Source organism: Geotrypetes seraphini, chromosome 9 (assembly GCF_902459505.1).
Source record: "Geotrypetes seraphini chromosome 9, aGeoSer1.1, whole genome shotgun sequence".
Lineage (NCBI taxonomy): Eukaryota > Metazoa > Chordata > Amphibia > Gymnophiona > Dermophiidae > Geotrypetes > Geotrypetes seraphini.
This window is the reverse complement of record NC_047092.1, coordinates 120,238,560-120,258,740: the sequence shown is the minus strand read 5'-3', so window position 1 is coordinate 120,258,740 and position 20,181 is coordinate 120,238,560. Positions and strand designations below refer to the sequence as shown.

The window sequence follows — 20,181 nt, the reverse complement described above, 5'->3', positions numbered from 1 at the left end:
GTAAAACTAAACAAGCCAGACTAGTACAGATTGATCCTGCAGTCTTTGCTATCAGAGAACCACGTCTTTCGTACACACAGAAAACACCTTCGTCCAATATGGAATATCTAATCACAAACTAACACCTCCCCCTCCTTTTACAAAACCATAGTGCGATTTTTAGCATTGGCCATGGTCGCCGTAGATGAAGAAGGATACAGTACTACTCAAAAGGGTCCAGAGAAGAGCGACTAAAATGGTTAAGGGGCTGGAGGAGTTGCAGTACAGTGAGAGATTAGAGAAACTGGGCCTCTTCTCCCTTGAAAAGCGGAGACTGAGAGGGGACATGATCTAAACATTCAAGATAATGAAGGGAATAAACTTAGTAGATAAAGACAGGTTGTTCACCCTCTCCAAGGTAGAGAGAATGAGAGGGCACTCTCTAAAGTTAAAAGGGGATAGATTCCGTACAAACGTAAGGAAGTTCTTCACCCAGAGAGTGGTAGAAAACTGGAACGCTCCTCCGGAGGCTGTTATAGGGGAAAACACCCTTCAGGGATTCAAGACAAAGTTAGACAAGTTCCTGCTGAACCAGAACGTATGCAGGTAAGGCTAGTCTCAGGGCACTGGTCTTTGACTTAAGAGCCGCTGCATGAGCGGACTGCTGGGCACGATGAACCACTGATCTGACCCAGCAACGGCAATTCTTATGTTCTTATGATACCACCACGACTGGTGCTAAAAAAATGCACTATGATTTTGTAAAAGAGGGGAGGTGGGGGGGTTAAATAGAAATATGTAGGCAAAAGTTAAACTGAACCACCATGGAGCTGGACTCTGCATACAATGCAACACCACAGAAACAGTAATGAATGTCCCCTAATATTGTTCAAAATATAAAGATAGCAGATGTAAATTTGAAAAAACAGAGAAATAGCAATCATCACTTTACAATTATAAAGCTGCATTAGGGGTTTTTTTTTGCAGGCCACGGCAGTAAAAGCTCCAACGTTCATATTAATTCTATGAGCATTGGAGCTTTTACCATAATGGCCAGCGATAAAAACCCTAATGTGGCTTCATAAATCCCCCCCCCCCTTTTATGAAGCCGCGTTAGCCTTTTTTATCACCAGCCTTGGCAGTAAAAGCTCTGGCGCTCATAGAATTCCTACGAGTGTCTGAGCTACTACTGTCGCAGCTTCATTAAAAGGGGCCAAAAGGGGGGGGGGGAGGGAGTAAAATAAAAATGGAAAATAAGTTAATACCATTTTATTGGACTAATACATTTTTAAATTAGCTTTCAGAGGCCAAAATCTCTTTTCTCAGGTTACTGCTGTTACGGTATCCTGTTCTGACCCGAGGAAGAGATTTTTGGTCTCTGAATTAGTCAAAAATGTATTACAATTAGTCCAATAAAAAGATCACCTTATTTCCATTTTCTATTTATAAATATTTATCAATACAGCTACAATACTAGTTTATCCTAAAGCAAAAAAATAAAGAGAAATTTTTTTCTACTTTTGTCTTCTCTGGTTTCTGCTTTCCTCATCTTCTCTTCAATCTCTTCCACTGTCTTCCCCCTTAGAGTGTGCACATGTGGTGGAACACCCCTCCCACCCTGCCCTTGGTATGCCACTGATTTCAAGTCACATTTATTTTTCAAATCATTTTTCTTTTTAGCTAATGGAGAACACCAGATGAGAGGACAGCAGCGTCCCCGAGACTGTCTGCGGGTCTTAATCTGTATCCAGTCACTCTGCCAAAGTAATGCGTAAGTAATTGCCATAGACAGATGTGAGGTGTATTTTCAAAGCACTTAGACTTACAAAGTTACATAGTAACCTAAGGAACTTTGAAAGTCTAAATGCTTTGAAAATGAGCCACAAAGGCAGGAGAGGAGAGATGATAGAGATGTTTAAATACCTATGTGGCATAAATGCAAACGTAACGAGTCTCTTTCAATTAAAAGGAAACTCTGGAATGAGGGTGCATAGGATGAAAGTGAAAGGGGATAGACTCAGAAGTAAGCTCAGAAAATAATTTTCATGAAAAAGGTGATGAATGCACGGAATGGCCTGGCAAAGATGGTGGAGGCAAAAAGAATATCTGAAAGTTTGGGATAAGTATATTGGATATCTAAGGGAGAAGAAGGGATAATAGATGGCATAGATAAGCAGACTAGATAGGCCATATGGTCTTTATCTGCCTTCATTTTTCTGTGTTCAGTGACTGAAGAGCATATTTTGAATATCTTTTGATTTCAACCTCTGAATGTGTTATTCATTGTGTAAACCACTTCAAATGAATGTTATTCAGGGAGAAGGTACATAAATAAATACATACATAAAAAGTTAGGGTATGGAACAGGACTACAAGGAAACAGAATCATATCACTTAATGAACAAGCCTATTAGGAACCTGATCTTGCTGTGGCTGGACAGATGGCTGACGGACATTTGGCCAACATTCTGTGAAGTGTCTATTGGCTTCCTGTAAACATTAATAATTTTTTACCTCGTTGGCATTATCAGTTTGCCGAACAGACTCTCAAACTTCAATGACAATCGAGGATCATTCTTCTCCTCTTCCCAATGGTCTACCATTTCTCCCTATCCAGCATGTTTCCACCTCTCCTCCCCATCCGTGGTCCTGCACTCTTCTTCCAGGCAACTCTTAGGTTGCCTATGGGGTGTTTCAACCTCATTGATGTCCCCATGCCAAGGTTATCTGAGAGCTGCCTGGAGGAAGGATGAAGACCGTGGACAGGGAGGAGAGGTGGAAACATGCTGGATAGGAGATACTTGGTATACCACTGGGGAGAAGAGTGCTCCTTGATTGGCAAAGTGGTATTTCTAACAAGGTAAAAAGTATTAATGTTTACAAATGGACATTTCACAGGATGTCCATTTCACAGGATGTCGCCCAAATTATACTTGACGCCTCTTCATACCTCCACTTTAGAAAAAGCTCAAAACTCTACTTTTCAATGGACCAAATCCTTAATGCTCCCCTCTTCCACCTTAACGCTCCCCCTCTCCACATTAGAAAACAGATTGAACACTCTTCTTTGCATCAGATCAAATCCTTAACTCTCCCCTCCCCCCTCAACACTGCCCACCTTTCTTTACTTTTTCCCCCTCCTCCCCCCTTCCAAGAACCCTGCCCCCTCCCTCTCATATAATATGCTTTGTTCCCCCCTCTCATAAATTCAATTGTACTCTCTTACAGTACATACTGTATGTGCTCTGTATTAGCCCTTCCTTCACTTACATTGTCAATGTAAACTAGTTTGACCCTTCGATTGCCTTGTTATGTTCTTCTTTTTTAATTGCACTGTATGTAACTCATCTATTTTTTGTGAACCGCCTAGAACTCCCTGGGTATGGCGGTATACAAAAATAAATTATTGTTATTATTATTATCTGTCTGGGAGCCAATCTTGCATAGATTTTGTAAATTTTCTTGAACAGCAGATTGAATTAGAGTCAGTACTGCTCAGATAAAAAGTTCTACTATGCTGCTCTGTTCTCAACCTAGTCTTTGGGATATACCCAAGCCAGTCAGGTTTTCAGGATGTCAACAATGAATATGTATGAGACGGATAGATCTGTCTACACTGCCTCCATTGCATCTCATGACTATTTATTGTGGAGATTCTGAAAACACAACTGAGCGTGTCCCAAGGACTGAGTTGAGAACCCTGTGCTAGACTGATTCACACTGCAGTGAAGCTACAAACAATGGAGCTGATAAAGAAAGCTGTGCAGTAGAGCTGCTGTCTGCAGGGCTTCTACCATGAGATTTCTGCAAAAATTGCTCACAGGATGTGGTATTCAGTGAGCATGCAAATTACTGCTAATCCAGAGCTCAATGAAAAATCTCATCCTACCTGTCAGTGTATGAGTGGTGATTGATTCAGGTATTAACAAGTAAGGTGATATTTGAAAAAAACCCAAAAAAAACCAAAAAAATCCCAAACCCCTCTTGCCCACCTTGAGAATAAAAACAATGGCTACTTCCAATTTACTAAAAACAAATGTCCCTGATGTCTAGAGACTTTCCCCCTACTCCCTCGACATGAACCCTTCAATCACCCTCCCCTTGATGGGACCAACTGGACCTCTCCCTCCCTTCCTCTGTACCTCAAAAGGATCAATAAACTGATCAGCCCCCTCTCTCCTGACTTAAAATATTGCCCTGATATCTAGTGGTATCTTTCTCAACTGACCTGACTTGATTTTTTTAAAAAAAATAGTTCTTGGTGTCTAGTGGAGACCCCTCCGCCACCTGACCTCATGCCCAGGCCCTCCAGACTCTGTACCTCTAAATGAGACAGGAAAGATATCCACTCCTGCCTCTGGCTTTGGACTTACAGGCAGAATGTTCAAACTGTTTGCACCAGGACAAAGTCCATGGCTAGTATTAGCCCACAAATTATTTTCAGATAGCCAGCTAAAATTGCTTCTTACATGCATAAATCAATTTGAAAATTATTTTCCCTGTGAGAATCATGCTGGATTCACTTCAGCACCAAATTTGTCAGTGTGTATCTCAGGGAACTGCACCAAGATTCACCCATTCGTAAGGTACCACTTAGGACTGATATAAGGAATGTTCAAGAAGGATGACTCTCCTGGGTGCCAAGATAGGAAGGGACCTTCACTACCTTTTTGACTCAGTCTGAGATGCCAATAGCAAGTGAGCCTGGAGTGCTAAGGGGCACTGAAAGGAACTCTGGCCCAGGGCACTGTTTTGTCCAGTGACTGCCTCAAGTTTAAGGGGTTTCAGTTGTGCTGCCCGATTCACAATTCAAATCGGTTCACCGATTCACTTCGGGTGAATCGATTTGAATCGATTTAAAACACCCAAAAATCGGCTTCCCAATTTGGACCCTCCCCCCTCGCCCCCTAGAGCAGGAGCAGCAGCGTTGCTCTTGCTGGCTGGTCGTTGCCACACCTGCTTTAGAGGGCGAAGAGGGAGGGTCAGTCGGGAAGTGCTGCTGTCCATCTTCCCCCCCCCCCGGTGTCTGGTTACCCCCCGGCATCTGATTTCCCATCCTGGTGTCCGGCTTCCCCCCTGGCCTCCCGCTTCTCTCCTGGCCTCCCTGCGCTGTTTACCTTATAGGTGAAGCCTGCAGAGCAGATCGCGGTACTAGCGTCTTTGCAAACTGCTTTGAGGCTGTTTCCTCCGCTGCGATCCTGCCTCTGACGTCAGAGGAGGGGCAAGACCACAGCAGAGGAAACAGCTCAAAGCAGTTTGCAAAGATGCTAGTACCGCGATCTGCTCTGCAGGCTTCACCTATAAGGTAAACGGTGCAGGGAGGCCAAGGGGAACGGAGGCCTTCCCGGGGGAGGGGGGTGCGCAGTCCTTTGGGTTGGGACAGGCCTTCAATGGGACAGGCTTTGGGGGGTGCAGGCCTTCAAGGGGAGGGTGCAGGCCTTCAAGGGGGGGCAGACTTTCAAGGGGGGGGACAGGCTTTTAATGGGGGACAGGCCAGGGATGGTGGCATAGGCCTTCAGGGGGGACAGGCAGGCCTTCAGGGGGAGACAAGCCTTTAAGGGGGGGACAGGCCTTTAAGGGGAGGGGAGGACAGGTATGGTGGCATAGGCCTTCAGGGGGGACTAGCCTTTAAGGGGGGGACAAGCCTTCAAGGGGGGGACAGGCTTTCAAGGGGGGGACAGGTCTTTAAGGGGGGGGGACAGGCCTTCAAAGGGGGGACAGGCCAGGGATGGTGGCATAGACCTTCAGGGGGGACAAGCCTTTAAGGGGGGAGAAGCCTTCAAGGGAGGGACAAGCCTTCAATGGGTGGCAGGACTTCAAGGGGGGAACAAGCCTTCAAGGGGGGAGGCAGGCCTTCATGGGTGGGGTGCAGGCCTTCAGGGGAGGGGGGCCGTGGTGTAGAAGTACACGGAGGGAGGGAGGGAAGGGGGTTTCAAAGAGATGTGCATATGCCGGACTTTGGGGGGGGGGAAGAAATAATGGGTCTAAAAATAGAGGAGAGGGAGAGAGATGATGGACGATGGGATTTAGGGAGGGAAGGAACAGAAAGGGAGAGAAGTTGGACACAAGGGATGGTGTGGAGGGGGGGATAGAGATACTGGATAGGAGGGTAGTTGGGAAAAGAAAGGGAGAGATGGTGGGCCCTGGGATGGTGGGGAAAGAGGGAGAGATGCTGGATGAAAGGGTAGTTAAGAAAAGGTGGATCTGTGGATGGAGATGAAAAAAAAGAAAGATGCCAGACCTCCGGGGGAGGGAAGGGAAACGGAAGGGGAGGGCAGAGATGGCAGATGGATGGTTAGCACGGAAAAAGAAGAAAGGAGATCCTGGCAAGCAAGTTATCAGAAGACAACCAGAGCCTGGGACCAACAAGATTTGAATAATGATCAGACAACAAAAGGTAGAAAAACTAATTTTATTTTCTGTTTTGTGATTACAATATGTCAGATTTGAAGCGTGTATCCTGCCAGAGCTGGTGTTAGACCGCAAATGTGAGCTAGGATTTAACAGAGAGAGGAAAAGTCTTTTTTGTTTGTTTATTTTGTTTACACCACAGTGCCAGTGTGGTTAGGAGAAGGCAAAGGGAGTGAAGAGGCTATAAAATAAACCCACCAGGATGTTTGAAAAAAACACCCAATTGGGCAGGAAAATCGAATCGAATTGAATCGAAAAACCAATTCAATAGGCTGAATCGAATCGAATCAAATTTTTTTTTCCTGACTCGGGCAGCATTAGTTTCAGTTAGCACCTGAGTATTAATTAGCATAGTCTACTGTATCTATTAGCTACAGGACATTATTATTAAGCAGAACTGTATCATACGGTGGACCTCACTGCAATTCACAGCCTTACTGGAATTCAGCTTTTCACTGGGCATTACTACCACACCTCATGGTCTGTTACTGAATATTATATTGTCCATGCAATTCATCAGCTAACATTTCCAGAATTTCAAGCTACTTTCTCTTGTAAATGAATCAGAGACATAAAATAGGAAACTGCTTCCAGGTGTGACTTTACACCTTTTTTTAACTAAGTTTCTTGTCTTTTTATTTTTGGTATCCAGATCTCTGGAGACCATGACAGGACTAGAAAGCAACAGTGAGATCTTCACAGTCACAGTCAGTGGAGTCCTGTACCTGCAGGTAAACTTACGAGGACTCCCACAGCATTGTAAAACTCATCCATGTTTGAACACTAGAAAAAAATTTGACTAACCTCAAACTCTCTATATAAGGACATGTAGGTGGTACCTTAGGGATATTGGTAGTGATGATTGGTGTATCTACATAAGAACACTCCAATTACATTTCACTTTTATACAGTGTATTTTTCGTAATGGCCCCTTGATAGTGAAAGGGATCCCCTCTTTTCTAGATGGGAAGAATCAGCTGGCTGACATAGGGGTCCTTTTACTACGCTGTGGTAAAATGTAGCCTTAGTGTGCCCTTACAAGGCCCTTTTTACTGTAGCAGTAAAATGGCTGATTTTCTATTTTTTTGGGATTAATGGTCATGCTCTAATCTTGTGGTAATCAGCATAAACAAATAGAGGGGCATAATTAAAAAAAAAAGTCTAAGTCACCTTTTGGCCTAAGGCCCTAAACGCTGAAAGTAGCAGCAGGGAAAAAGTCCATTCTCAAAAAAACCCCAAACATCCAAAATTAGGTGTTTTTTTGAGAATGGCCTACCTCTATGATCAGCAGTTTAATCGCCCAGACCACCACTACGCCTAAACTTAGAACACATTATCAACCAAAAAATTGGCCAAGTCTCAAACGCCCAAAACAAGACCTTTTAGGTGAAGGAGAGGCCAGTCCTTCACCTAAAAGCTGGATTCTGTAACCGGTGTCTGTCAAAAACAACCCAGGTTACAGAATACCCCCCCCCCCCCCGCAACAATCACGGCAGGAGAGATGGCTCATCTCCCCTGCCACGATCGCCACCCATCAAACTGCCGCGACCCGTAGCAGGAGAGATGCCCAATCTCTCCTACCACGGTTCGTGGCAGTTTGGGGGTGGGGAATCATGATTGCGGCAGGAGAGATGCCCAATCTCTCCTACCGCGATCCACCCCCACCCCCGAAGCCTGATAAAATACAGGCAGGAGGGAGCCCATGCCCTTCTGCCCATGGCGCACCCCCCACCCCCCCTAAAATATGGGCAAGAGGGATCCCATGCCCTTCTGCCCATGGCGCACCCCCCGTGAATACCCTCAACCCCCGATTGCCCCCCCAAACCCTGCGACCCCCTACCCCCGACATCCCCCTTCACTTACAGTAAGTTGGACGAACGGACGGGTCCCAAGCCCGTCTGCCCGGCAGGCCCACAATCCTCCGAATGGTGGGCCTTAGGGCCTGAATGTGCCAGGCGCCTAAGGCCCCGTCCACAGGAGGGGCATTAGGTGCCTGGGCCAACCGGAATTGGTCCAGTTGCCTTAGGCCCCGCCCATAGGAGATAGCTAGGCAATCTGGAGGAAGAAACACCCTCATGAGAGTAGTGTCCAGAACAGCCCCGATGAACTGAAGACGTTGAGTTGGTTGGAGATTGAACTTTGAGAAATTGATTTTGAAGCCCAAGGTTTGAAGGAAAGGGTGTGAGTCGTCACCAGGGTCACCTCGTGAGATGATGGGGTCGGAGGGTTGCTGCCACTACAATCAAGCACTTCATGAAGGCTCTGGGAGAAGATGCCAGGCTGAACGGAAGAACTTTGTACTGGTAGTGACGACGACTGATTTGAAATTGAAGGTATCTCCTGGAAGTCGGATGAATTGGTATATGCGTGTAGGCTTCCTTGAGGTCCAGAGAGCATAGTCATTTGTTCTGAGCCAATAGGGGATATAGGAGGGCGAAAGAGAGCATTTGAAACTTCACTTTGACAAGATATTTGTTGAGAGTTCGGAGATCCAGAATGGGCTGCAGACCTGTCTTTTTGGGGACCAAAAAATATCGGGAGTAAAAGCCTTGGTCATGTTGAGAGGGAGGAACTTCCTCGCTGACATTGAGGAGGAGGAGAGATTGAACCTCCTGGAGTAGGAGAGAGGACTGTGCCAGATTGAAAGCAGACTCTTTGGAGGATGGTCTGGAGGAAGGGTGTGAAAATGAAGAATATACCCCTGACGAATGATGTTGAGGACCCAAAGATCTGATGTAATGAGCTCCCAGCGATTGATGTAGATCTGAAGACGTCCCCCTATGGGTTGAGGCAGAGGAATGCTGGCTATGCTCTGAAGGAGCAAGTGACAAAGGCTGTGCAGGTTTCTGAGGAGCAGCCAGTTGTTTAGGTTGTTGACGTGGCTCTTGTCGTTGTCTACGAGACTGGATAGGTGCCTGAGGAGTAGACTTGGCAGTATATCTGCGTTGGTAAGAGGAAGCAGGCTTAAAAGGTCAAGCAGGTGGAGGCTTCTTTTTGGGCTTAACCAACACATCCCATCTGGTCTCATGAGTGGACAGCTTTTGGGTGGCAGTGGCAGTGGAGGCTCCAAAGCATGGAGCATTAGCTAGACGGTCTTTTTGGTTAACGTCAAGGTCTGAAACACGTAACCAGGCCAGACGTCTCATTGTCATCGACATAGCTGCTGCTCGAGATGAGAATTTGAAAGTATCATAAACAGATCTCACTGTGTACTTTTGAAGTTGCAGAGAGGTAGAGACAAGAGATTAAAATTTTTTGACTTTTCATGAAGGCAGATATTACTGAAGCAATGAAATTTGTTTAAGAAGATATTTCATGTAACAGGAAAAGAAAAAGGTATAATAGGATGCTCTGTTTTCCAACATTGAGTTTTGGTAGAGACGTCTATCAAATTTGTCCATTGTCCTACTCTCTCTACCAGGAGGAATGGACGCATACACACTTGCCCCAGAGGATTTCTTCAAAGTGGATTCAACCACGAGAGACTCATGGGGCAATTGAGGCTTATTAAAGCCGGGTAAGGGTACCATCTTATACAGAGATTCCAAACGTTTAGGAGCCACTGGCACAGAGAGAGGAGTCTCCAGATTTTTATAGAAAGTTTCCTTCAGAATGGCATGGAGTGGAAGGTTTAACAGTTCCTTAGGAGGAAGATCATAATCAAATGTGTCCAAGTACTGCTTGCTGTATTTGGAATCAGCCTCCAATGAAACATCCAGATCATGTGCCATCTGTCGCAAAAATATGGAAAAAGAAAGTTTCTCTGAAGGAGAAGAAGCTCTGGTAGGTGAACGTCTAGGTGACTCAGAAGAATCCACATCTGTAGTGGATGGCTTTTCAGGCTCAGTATCTCCCAATAAATCTGAATCTCTGAAATGATGGGATCGGTGTCGACGGCTCGGTGTTGAGGTCTACAAATGTTTAGATTTACTGGAGATTTTGCCTGACCGTGCTGGAGTAGCCTCTTGAGATGTGGTCAATCAGTGCCAAAGTGGAATACTCGAGTCCTGGGTCGAGGATGTCCGCACCGGTGGAGTCTGGAGGGTCGGTGCCGTGCTTGCTAAAAAGGCACCAAGAGGGTAAAATGTTCTCCTAACTCCTTCCGAAGCAGATTGTCAATTTTCTGCTTAAGAGAAAGTGCCAGTATCATTTGCTTCTTTTTGGCCGGTATGGACGGCTGGTCAACACTGTCCAGGGATAATGAGGCTGAAGAGGAGGCGCTCAGCGATATCGGAGCCGTGCATTTACGGGACTTACGCGAGGTCGACAGGACTTGATTCACTGCAGCTTCGACCTGCGTCCCGGAAGGGGTAGTGGAAGGCTTCTTAGCCGGCTTACCCAGAGTGAGTTGTGACACCGGAGTCAAAGTTGGTGCCATCTTGGTCAGTGCGGTCTTGGTCGGTGCAGACAGTGTCGGAGATGAATTGGGATCCGTGTCCATTGTGGCGCCGAACAGTTGTTTTTGTTGAAGCAACCGATTTTTGAGAATGCGCTTCTGAAGGGATGAGCAGCGGGAGCAGGAGTCGGCACGGTGCTCGGGTCCCAGACACTACAAGTACCAGCGGTGAGGGTCAGTAACAGAAATGGCCCAAGCACAGCGACCACACTTTAGAAACCAGTCGGCAGGCAGGACATGGACGGGAAGACAGCTGTTGACAAATCAAACTCTATGGCGAAAAGAGTCCATAAGGCCCCGCTGGGCCAAAGCCCGCGACGGCAAAGTAAAAAGAAAAAAGGTTTGTTTTTGTGTTTTTTTAATTTGATACAGAAAAGTAAAGAAAAAACCGAAAGAACTGTGATAAAAAAAAGTCACAATCTGTGAGAGCAGGAAGGCAAACGAGAGAAAAAATTCAACAGATGTTGAAAAACGCATCTTTCTAGCTCCACGAAAACTAGAAAACTGAGGGACCACGCACCTACGTTGGACGGGAAGGCACTCGCGCATGCGTGGTATGGGCTAATCGCAAACTTTCTAAACTTAAAGTTGCGATTCACTTTTCAAGTGTCCGCTCCGTCGGTGATGTCACTCATTAGTAAGAATATGCTGCCTGCTTGTCCTGGGATAAACCCAGTTATTAGCAGCAATTAGGTCTCATTGCACAAGTTAGTGGTATAATAACATGCCTTAATGATAGCCCATGTTGATAACTACACCTCACAATCTTTCTGTACTTTAAATTTTGAGGAAGAAAAAACAATTGGAGGATGATTCCTTAAAAAGCTGCCCAAAAAGAGCACCTTTTAGAAAACTTACTGTATATGTACCCAGGAGTAGAGTAAATTCTAACATCGATAAATTAAAATATCCATGTACATTCTCTTTCTGAAATGGGGCGTATACATGTAGGAGTTTAGTCTCAACCAAGCTCTGCCTCTATATCTTGCAAGTAGTTCAGCTTTGCATGTGTAACCCTGGTCTCACTCATATGCAGTCTCAGGCACCAGCTAGCTCTTCTGGTCAGAGACCCATGACCAGGATTCACAAAAATAAAAGTTCTGCTTTGGAGCTGGGCATAAAACAGGGCTGGATCCAGAAGGCCGAAGGATCACTTTCCCAGGACTCAGTCATCACAATCAGTAGTCAGGGCCGCCATCAGGGCAGTACTACCAGTCCTGCATTCAGAGGCCCGGAGCTGACAGGGGGCCTGGGCTCCTCCAGGGTCCTAGGCCACAGTTCTTCAACCGCCGGTCCGCGGACCGGTGCCGGTCCCAGTGGCGTACCTAGGGGGCGTGGTGGGGGGGCAGTCCGCCCCAGGTGCACAGGAGAGAGCTGGATGGGGGATCCGCGGAGTTCAATACATCTCGAGCTGTGAGGCTCGTCTTCTGTTCCTACCTGCCCTGCCGCTCACATAAAGCTGATTGGAAGTGTTTCCCGATGTCAGCGCTGACATCGGAGGGAGGGCTTAAGCAAAGCCTGCCCTCCGACGTCAGCGCTGACATCGGAGAATACTTCCGGTTGACTATTTGTGCGTGGCAGGGCAGGCAGGAAACAGGAGACAAGCCTCTCGGCTCGAGCTCCGTTTTGCTGAGAAAGTTGCAAAGATGGGCTGGGAGGCAAACGCGGAACACAAAAGGGGGGAGAGAGTGCATTTTGGACACAAGGCATGTACTTGGGAGAGAGGAAGGGAGGGAAAGAGATGCTGAGGTGGGGGATGGAATGGGTTTTTGGACACAGAAGACATGGACTTGGGAGAGAGGAAGGGAGGGAAAGAGATGCTGATTTGGGGGAGGGAATGGGTTTTTGGACACAGAAGGCATGGACTTGGGAGAGAGGAAGGGAGGGAAAGAGATGCTGAGGTGGGGGAGGGAATGGATTTTTGGACACAGAAGGCATGGACTTGGGAGAGAGGAAGGGAGGGAAAGAGATGCTGAGGTGGGGAGGGAATGTGTTTTTGGACACAGAAGGCATGGACTTGGGAGAGAGGAAGGGAGGGAAAGAGATGGTTATGTACATGGGGAATAGAAGAAAGGAGAATTTTTGGTCATAGGGAGGAAGTGAGGTACAGATAGTGGCATACCAAGGTGGGGGAGGGTGGGGGGGCAGTCCGCCCGGCCCCGCCCCGGGTCTACGTCCCAAGGGGTGCACAGCTGGCCACCCTCCAGTGTTCTCCCTAGGCCGGCAAACTGCGGCTCTTCAGCCACTTGAGTGCCACCGCCGCCATCGGGAACAGGCCAGTGCCAAGTTCTCCCTGATTTTCCCTGTGGGGCCGACCAACTCTTGCCACTCGCGTCAATTCTGACGTCAGAGAGGACGTTCTGGGCCAGCCAGTCGCTGCCTGGCTGGCCTAGAACGTCCTCTCCGATGTTAGAATTGACATCGGGTGGTGAGAGTTGGTCGGCCCTGCGGGGAAGAGAAGCAGGGCGAACTCGGCGCCGGCCTGTTCTCGATGGCGGCAGTGGCAGCCTATTCCCCAGTGGCGGTGGCAGCATTTTCCCAATGGTGGTGGCGTAGGGGAGGGCAGGTAGAAAGAAAGAAAGGGGGCACGGTGAAACAAAGAAAAATGGGGCATGGAGAGAGAGAGAAAGACAGACATACAGAACGAAAGAGGGTGTGGAGAGAGAAAGAAAGAAGGGGGCAGGGTGAGAGAGAGAGAAAAACAGACATACAGAAAGAAAGGGGGTATGGAGAGAGAGAAAAAGAAAGAAAGGGCAGGGTGAAACAAAGAAAAAGTTTGGGGAGGGAATGAGGTCTGGAGGAGAGGAAGCATACAAGGAGGCTGAAAGAAGGGAAGAAATATTGGATGCACAGTCAGAAGAATAAAGTGCAACCAGAAACTGATGAAATTACCAAAGGTAGGAAAAATGATTTTATTTTCAATTTAGTGATCAAAATGTGTCTGCTTTGAGAATTTATATATGCTGTCTATATTGTGCACTATGGCCCCCTTTTACTAAACCGCAATAGCGTTTTTTAGCGCAGGGAGCCTATGAGCGTTGAAAGTAGCGTGGGGCATTCAGCGCAGTTCCCTGCGCTAAAAACCGCTATCGCGTTGTAGTAAAAAGGGAGGGGGAATATTTATCTATTTTTGTATAGTTGTTACTGAGGTGACATTGCATAAAGTCATCTGCCTTGACCTCTTTGAAAACCCGCGGAATATAAATGATAATTAACATTTTCTCTGTGTACAGCGTGCTTTGTGTTTTTAAAATTTTATTGTTGGTAGATCATTTTGACTTGGCCACAAAGGTAGGGGGAGGAAGGGAGGGGAGCTGCTGAAAGACATCTAGTAATCCTTGCAGGCTTGACTGTGCAGGGAATTATTTTTGTAAAATCATGTTTTGTTATGTGACTGACATTATTTAGACTTTAATTTCTATGAATGAATAGAATGAAAATGATATAAATTACTTGCTTGTTTTTATGTGCGTGCGCTGAAGGAAAGTGGAGAGAGAGTGGGCTGAGGACGCTGAAGGGAAATGGGGAAGAGAGAGTGCGGAGAAGACACTGATTTATAAATTGACAATTGTACAGAATATTGTTTCTTTTTTATATTCATGCATAGCTGCATGTTAATGATGTGCTCATATGCACTTATTTATCACCATAACATATACATCATCATTAACATGCAGCTGTGGATGTGTAAGGACAGGCTGAGGAGGATGGATGGGAAGGAAGGAAGGTGCACATATCAACATATCGTACATTTTTAACATGCATGATGCAGTTATAGGCAAGCTGAGGAGGATGGGATCATACAGATGTGTATGTTTAGATATGTGCTAAGATGTGTAGTTTTTTCTGATATATTTATTAAGCTTACAGTATTTATAAAAACACATTTAATACTTGTTACAAAAAATATTGTGCAATTGTGATCTATTTCTGGCCTACAAAGGTCAAAAGAAATCCTTAACTGAGATTTTACATTCAAAAGTGAATTATAGCTACTAGCACTATTATTTATTAGTTGTTTATTATGCAGATGTTTGTTAGTTTGTTATTATTTCAGTATTAGACTTATGTTAGTTTAGAATAGATAGGTATAGATTAGTTTAGTTTAGGTTAGGTTAGGGCCCTGCTGAAAGAGTCTACCTTGACGTGGTTGCAGGCTTACAAATCTTTTGGTCAAAGAGTGCAGCGACAGAGAAAATTATGTGTGTATTCGGTCCATGGAAGAAGGGGGGGGGTCAGGGGGGGGGGGTAGGGGTGCGTGGGGGGCCCTATAGGATTGCTCAGTAAGGGGCCCAGAAATTTCTGATGGCGGCCCTGTCAGTAGTTAATTAATCTCTTATCAAGGAATTAAGTTGAGACCGAATGCAAATTTATAACTCAACTTTACCACTCGATTGAAGTTTCTTCTTCCAACTTCATGAATACAGAAATTGGCAAAAGCTGTAATAGTGCAGGCAACTCAAATATTCCTTCACTGTATTTCCCAACTCCTCACACAGCTCTTTCAATACTCATGGCAAGCCACTCCAGGTCTCGCCCTAGGCTCCTCAGCTCAGGACCACGCTAGCTTCCCACCAAGCTGACACTCTACACGCGCTCTGCTGTAAGCAGGGTCTCTCACACTCATGCTTTCCCACTGAGATGGATTTCCACACAATCCTTGTTCTGTCCTCTCCTGATGATACCCTTGGGAAAGTAAAATCCCAATTACTCTCTTGGTGAGCTGCTTTGGGTCCCACCCTTGCCCTTCAGCCTGGGACCAAGATCTTCCCACCAAGTTGAAACACTCTGCTGTTAGCTTGTGGAGTGAAAGGCTGTGTAGGTTTGCCATAACAGCAGTCAGCATTTTCAGGAGTCTCCCTCAGTACTGCTCTGGTGGGAGAATCAGGATGACCAAAAACCCTGCTTTCCTTCCTCTTCTACTCTTTATGCTACTCCCCCCTCCCGTTCTGGTTAGGGTCCTCCAACTCCTCCCACATAATTCTTCTATCCACACACATACATACTCAGTGAATACCTGACGAAACCTATGCCTTCTGCTCTGTAGCAGAGGCATTTTTTAAAATGGGGATGTCATACATGTGTAAATACCATCTTTCTAAAATTGGGGTTTTTAAAGTGTATCCAAGATATAGGTATAAATGTTGATATTTACATGTATAAATAGTGAATAGGATTTTAAAATAACCATTTATGGGAGGTAGAGTTACCATATTTTCTTCCTCAAAACCTCAGACACATGACCCTGCCCCATTCCGTCTCCATCCCCGCTACCATGCAGCCTTCTCTCTTCCCGAGCTCTAGCTGTGACTGGAGAGCCTGGAGCATGCGTGGATGTGTGTGACGTCATTCGCACATGCTCAGAGGCCCTCCCGGAGCTCATCGGGGCTTTCCAAAACCCAGACAAACTCCCAGGTTTTGGAAAGTCCGTCCAGGAACTTTCTAAAAAGAGGATATGTCCAGGTTTTCCCAGACATCTGGTAATTCTAATGGGGGAACGTTATCAAGCTATATTAGGGCCTTAAGTCATGTTATTTATCCCTTACGATTTACAGGGCTCTAGCACAGATTGTCTTTTTCTTACAATGGGGGGATGTGATTGAGGGGGCTGGAGGCAGTTTGATCGAATGGGAACAAACAGCCCCTATAGACCCTGGCCTGGGAGCATTGGGCTGTGGCTTTGAGGCAAGATGCTCCTAGGCTGCTGGAATAATACTGCCTGCAAGGTAGCTCACAAGCAGTGTTATTCATTTACCATGTTAGTCAGCAACATGTTGCTGACTCCCGTAATAAATCAAAGTGTGGTAAAAGTTTGCCTTTTACCACACCATCCCCTTGTGTCAGGCCTTTGTTTTCCCTTTTTTTTTTTGGGGGGGGGGATCTTGTATTTTTAATATAAAGCGCCTAGACATAATGATAGGCGGTATATCAAATATATAATAAACTTGAAACCTTGATAACTTTCAATAAAAATGGCTATTTTCTTGTCACTGGGCTAGGCAAAGCACTAATAAACTATTGAGTTTTCTTGGCTGCAAAATGACAAGGGGACAAATTTTTCCCCGTCCTTGCGGGAACTCATGTTCCCATCCCAGCAAGTTCTTTTCCTGTCCCTGCCCCATTCCTGCAAGCTCTGTCCTCATCTGCACAAGCCTCAAATACTTTAAAATCATAAGTGTTTGAGGCTTGTGCGGTTAAGGCAGAGCTTACAGGAATGGGGCAGGGATAGGGACAAAAACTAACAGGGACAGGACAAGGAAATTGAGTTCCTGTGGGGACTGGGAAAAATTTGTCCCCGTGTCATTCTCTACTGAAAAGAAAATCTTGTTTTTTATTTGATTTCCATCTTCTCTTTCAGGCTGGTCAATATGCCTCTGTTTTTGTGGACAATGCCTCAGGGTCATCGCTCATTATACGATGCAGCTCTGATTTTAGTGGCATTCTACTCGGCGTGTAAGCAAGTGAGAGTTTCTCAGTTACCATCAGCAAACCACATGTACATGGTTTCCAAGAGACAAGAATGGCTAGAGCAGAAGCCAGCAGAATGATACAGCATTCTGCAGATGTCAACATCATCTACGTATCAGTCACTTTCTGGCTTGGTTGCTATCGAGCAAAGAAAGAAGCCTGCATTAAGCAGCATGCACCACAGACATATTCCATTTAAATATCCATACATATTGTATGTATACTGGGTCAACTATAAGTTATGTCTATGGTGAAACATTTACTAACATTAATTTCCATATCCTGTTGTACAGTATTTTGAACCTAATTTTAGAACTCTAAAATAGAGTATCTTTATTTTATTTCTAGAATGCAATAGCAATATCTCCACTAAATTTCAAAATAAATTCAGCTACTGAGAAACTGAATTCATAAAGTCTTACCACTGCTATAGTTAAGAAGTTCCAGAAAACAGTCTTCTAATGTTATTTTAACAGTGTTTTCAGAAGCATTAAAAACATGTATGTGTTCTATAAAGAGTGGAACAAGTATGCTTTTTGTTCCAGTCTATTTTTCATTTATGTCAAAGGCCAGTCAGACTTTCTTTAAAATGCCCTTTTGTAAATGGATACTTAGGGGAGAATTTATCAATATTTGCTACTGTTTACCACACAAGATCTCATTGGATAAAATGGGACCCTGTGCTAAAATAGCACAACTTGTAGTAAAATAACACACCTTAACAGTAACACACACAGATTTCTCCCTTAGTGTAGCATTTTTGATATGATGTCCAATTGTAGAAGTTTTTCTGAAAACATCTAAATTTCTCAACCTGAACATAACAATTTTTAAACTGAAAGAATGTTTATTTTTGTTACAAAAATTGCTATTTTCAAGATGTTTTTGTGCTTAGTTTGTATTTCTTTAGGTACCATAAAAAAGTCCTAGAAAAAATGTGCAAAAACAAGCCATAGGAATGGCTGTATGACATTATTCCTAGTAAACTAGCCACACAGACATCTCAGCAGAGCAGAGGGGCAGCCTAGTGGTCAATGCAATGGGACCCAGGCAAAATTCTACCTTAACACACTTTATTTTGTATTGTGAGCCCTCAAGGAATACCTACAAACTTGGGGCTCCTTTTACTAAACTGCGGAAGAGCTTCTTACCATGGGCCGGCAAGGTAAATACTCCAACACTCATTCAATTCCTATGAGATCGGAGCATTTATCTCGCCAGCCCACAGTAAGAAAATTTTCCACAGTTTAGTAAAACTTAGAATTAATGTATTTAACTATACACCAATATGCCCTCAAGTCTGCAGGTATCTATCTAAAGGTACAGTTGGTATTGTATGAGTTTTTGAAGGCTCACAATTTCCACCATAAGTGTACTAGTTAGAGTGAGATATGGACCTGGGTTCCTTTCTCTACAGTTCACTGTACTGACCACTAGCTTACCTCTGGGACCAGCCTGGTGCTCTAATATCTGAAACTGTCACAAGCCTGGTATGTACTGTCTCTGTCATATCTTTGGGGGTGGGAGGGGGTCAGTGACCATTGGAGAATAAAGGGGGGTCATGCCTTAATCCCTCCAGTGGTCAGCTGGTCAGTTACGGCACCTTTTTATTTAGCCATGATTGAAACGGATTCAGATAAAAAGTACCAATTTTTGCCCTATACATTTTTATCTTGTTCCATTATCTCTGGAAAATATCCAAATGCCCAAAATATGAACTGTGGAGAAAACAGTCTCAGATCTGAGTTTCAAAAATCATAACTTGGATGTTTTCCCATGAAAAACATGCCACTTTGTACTAAAAGGATGGAGTCAGTCCAGAGGAAGGCTACTAAAATGGTGTGTGGTCTTCATGATAAGACGTATGGGGACAGACTTAAAGATCTCAATCTGTATACTTTGGAGGAAAGGCAGGAGAGGGGAGATATGATAGAGATGTTTAAATACCTACGTAATATAAATGTGCATGAGTCGAGTCTCTTTCATTTGAAAGGAAACTCTGCAATGAGAGGGCATAGGATGAAGTTAAGAGGTGATAGGCTCCGGAGTAATCTGAGGAAATACATTTTTACGGAAACGGTAGTAGATGCGTGGAACAGTCTCCCGGAAGAGGTGGTGGAAACAGAGACTGTGTCTGAATTCAAGAGGGCCTGGGATAGGCACGCGAGATCTCTCAGAGAAAGAAAGAAATAATGGTTACTGTGGATGAGCAGACTAGATGGGCCATTTGGCCTTTATCTGCCGTCATGTTTCTATGTCTTGCTGTTCTAAACCATCAAAGCCATCGAACTAACAAGTCCTTGAAATAGTGGCGAATATATTAGAGAACCAGAACAATCACAGAGTCCCTGGAGAATAAACCCACCGCAATGAGTTTCTTTCAGAGGTCCGAGATGGGTATCAGATAGCCCAACCAACCACAGCGGTTAGAGGGAAGTATGTTCTTCATATACCCCACGGAACCTCCTCCTCCGTATTTACTCTTTTATATTTTTTTATATTTAAATCTTTTTCATCTTGTCATAATATATCTTGTAAATATCTTGTAATAATATTATGGATTAGATTAATAAGCATTCATGCTGCCAGTGCTACATAAATTAGTACTTAGCTTTCAGCTGTACATATTCCCCTAAACGCCGACGCGTTTCGGTTCCTTTATCAAGGCGGCATAGGGAAAGCTAGTCAAGTACATAACACACAACCGTAAAGCTGGCCAAAAGACCAAAAGTCTTTTGGCCAGCTTTACGGTTGTGTGTTATGTACTTGACTAGCTTTCCCTATGCCGCCTTGATAAAGGAACCGAAACGCGTCGGCGTTTAGGGGAATATGTACAGCTGAAAGCTAAGTACTAATTTATGTAGCACTGGCAGCATGAATGCTTATTAATCTAATCCATAATATTATTACAAGATATTTACAAGATA

The 20,181-nt window shown here is 44.9% G+C and overlaps 1 protein-coding gene across 2 annotated transcripts in view; it reads left to right on the top strand.

Annotated features, from left to right (window-relative positions):
• The window catches only part of ERFE (erythroferrone), an 89,484-nt gene extending 70,312 nt beyond the window's left edge, over positions 1-19,172 (top strand). For both annotated transcript variants that reach the window (XM_033958454.1, XM_033958455.1), the window contains 3 exons: positions 1,660-1,750; positions 7,043-7,121; positions 17,145-19,172. In XM_033958454.1, coding sequence (XP_033814345.1) covers positions 1,660-1,750; positions 7,043-7,121; positions 17,145-17,243 — 269 coding nt within the window. In that variant the 3' untranslated portion in view covers positions 17,244-19,172. The remainder of the gene's footprint in view (positions 1-1,659; positions 1,751-7,042; positions 7,122-17,144) is intronic.
• The last annotated feature ends 1,009 nt before the right edge of the window (positions 19,173-20,181 follow it).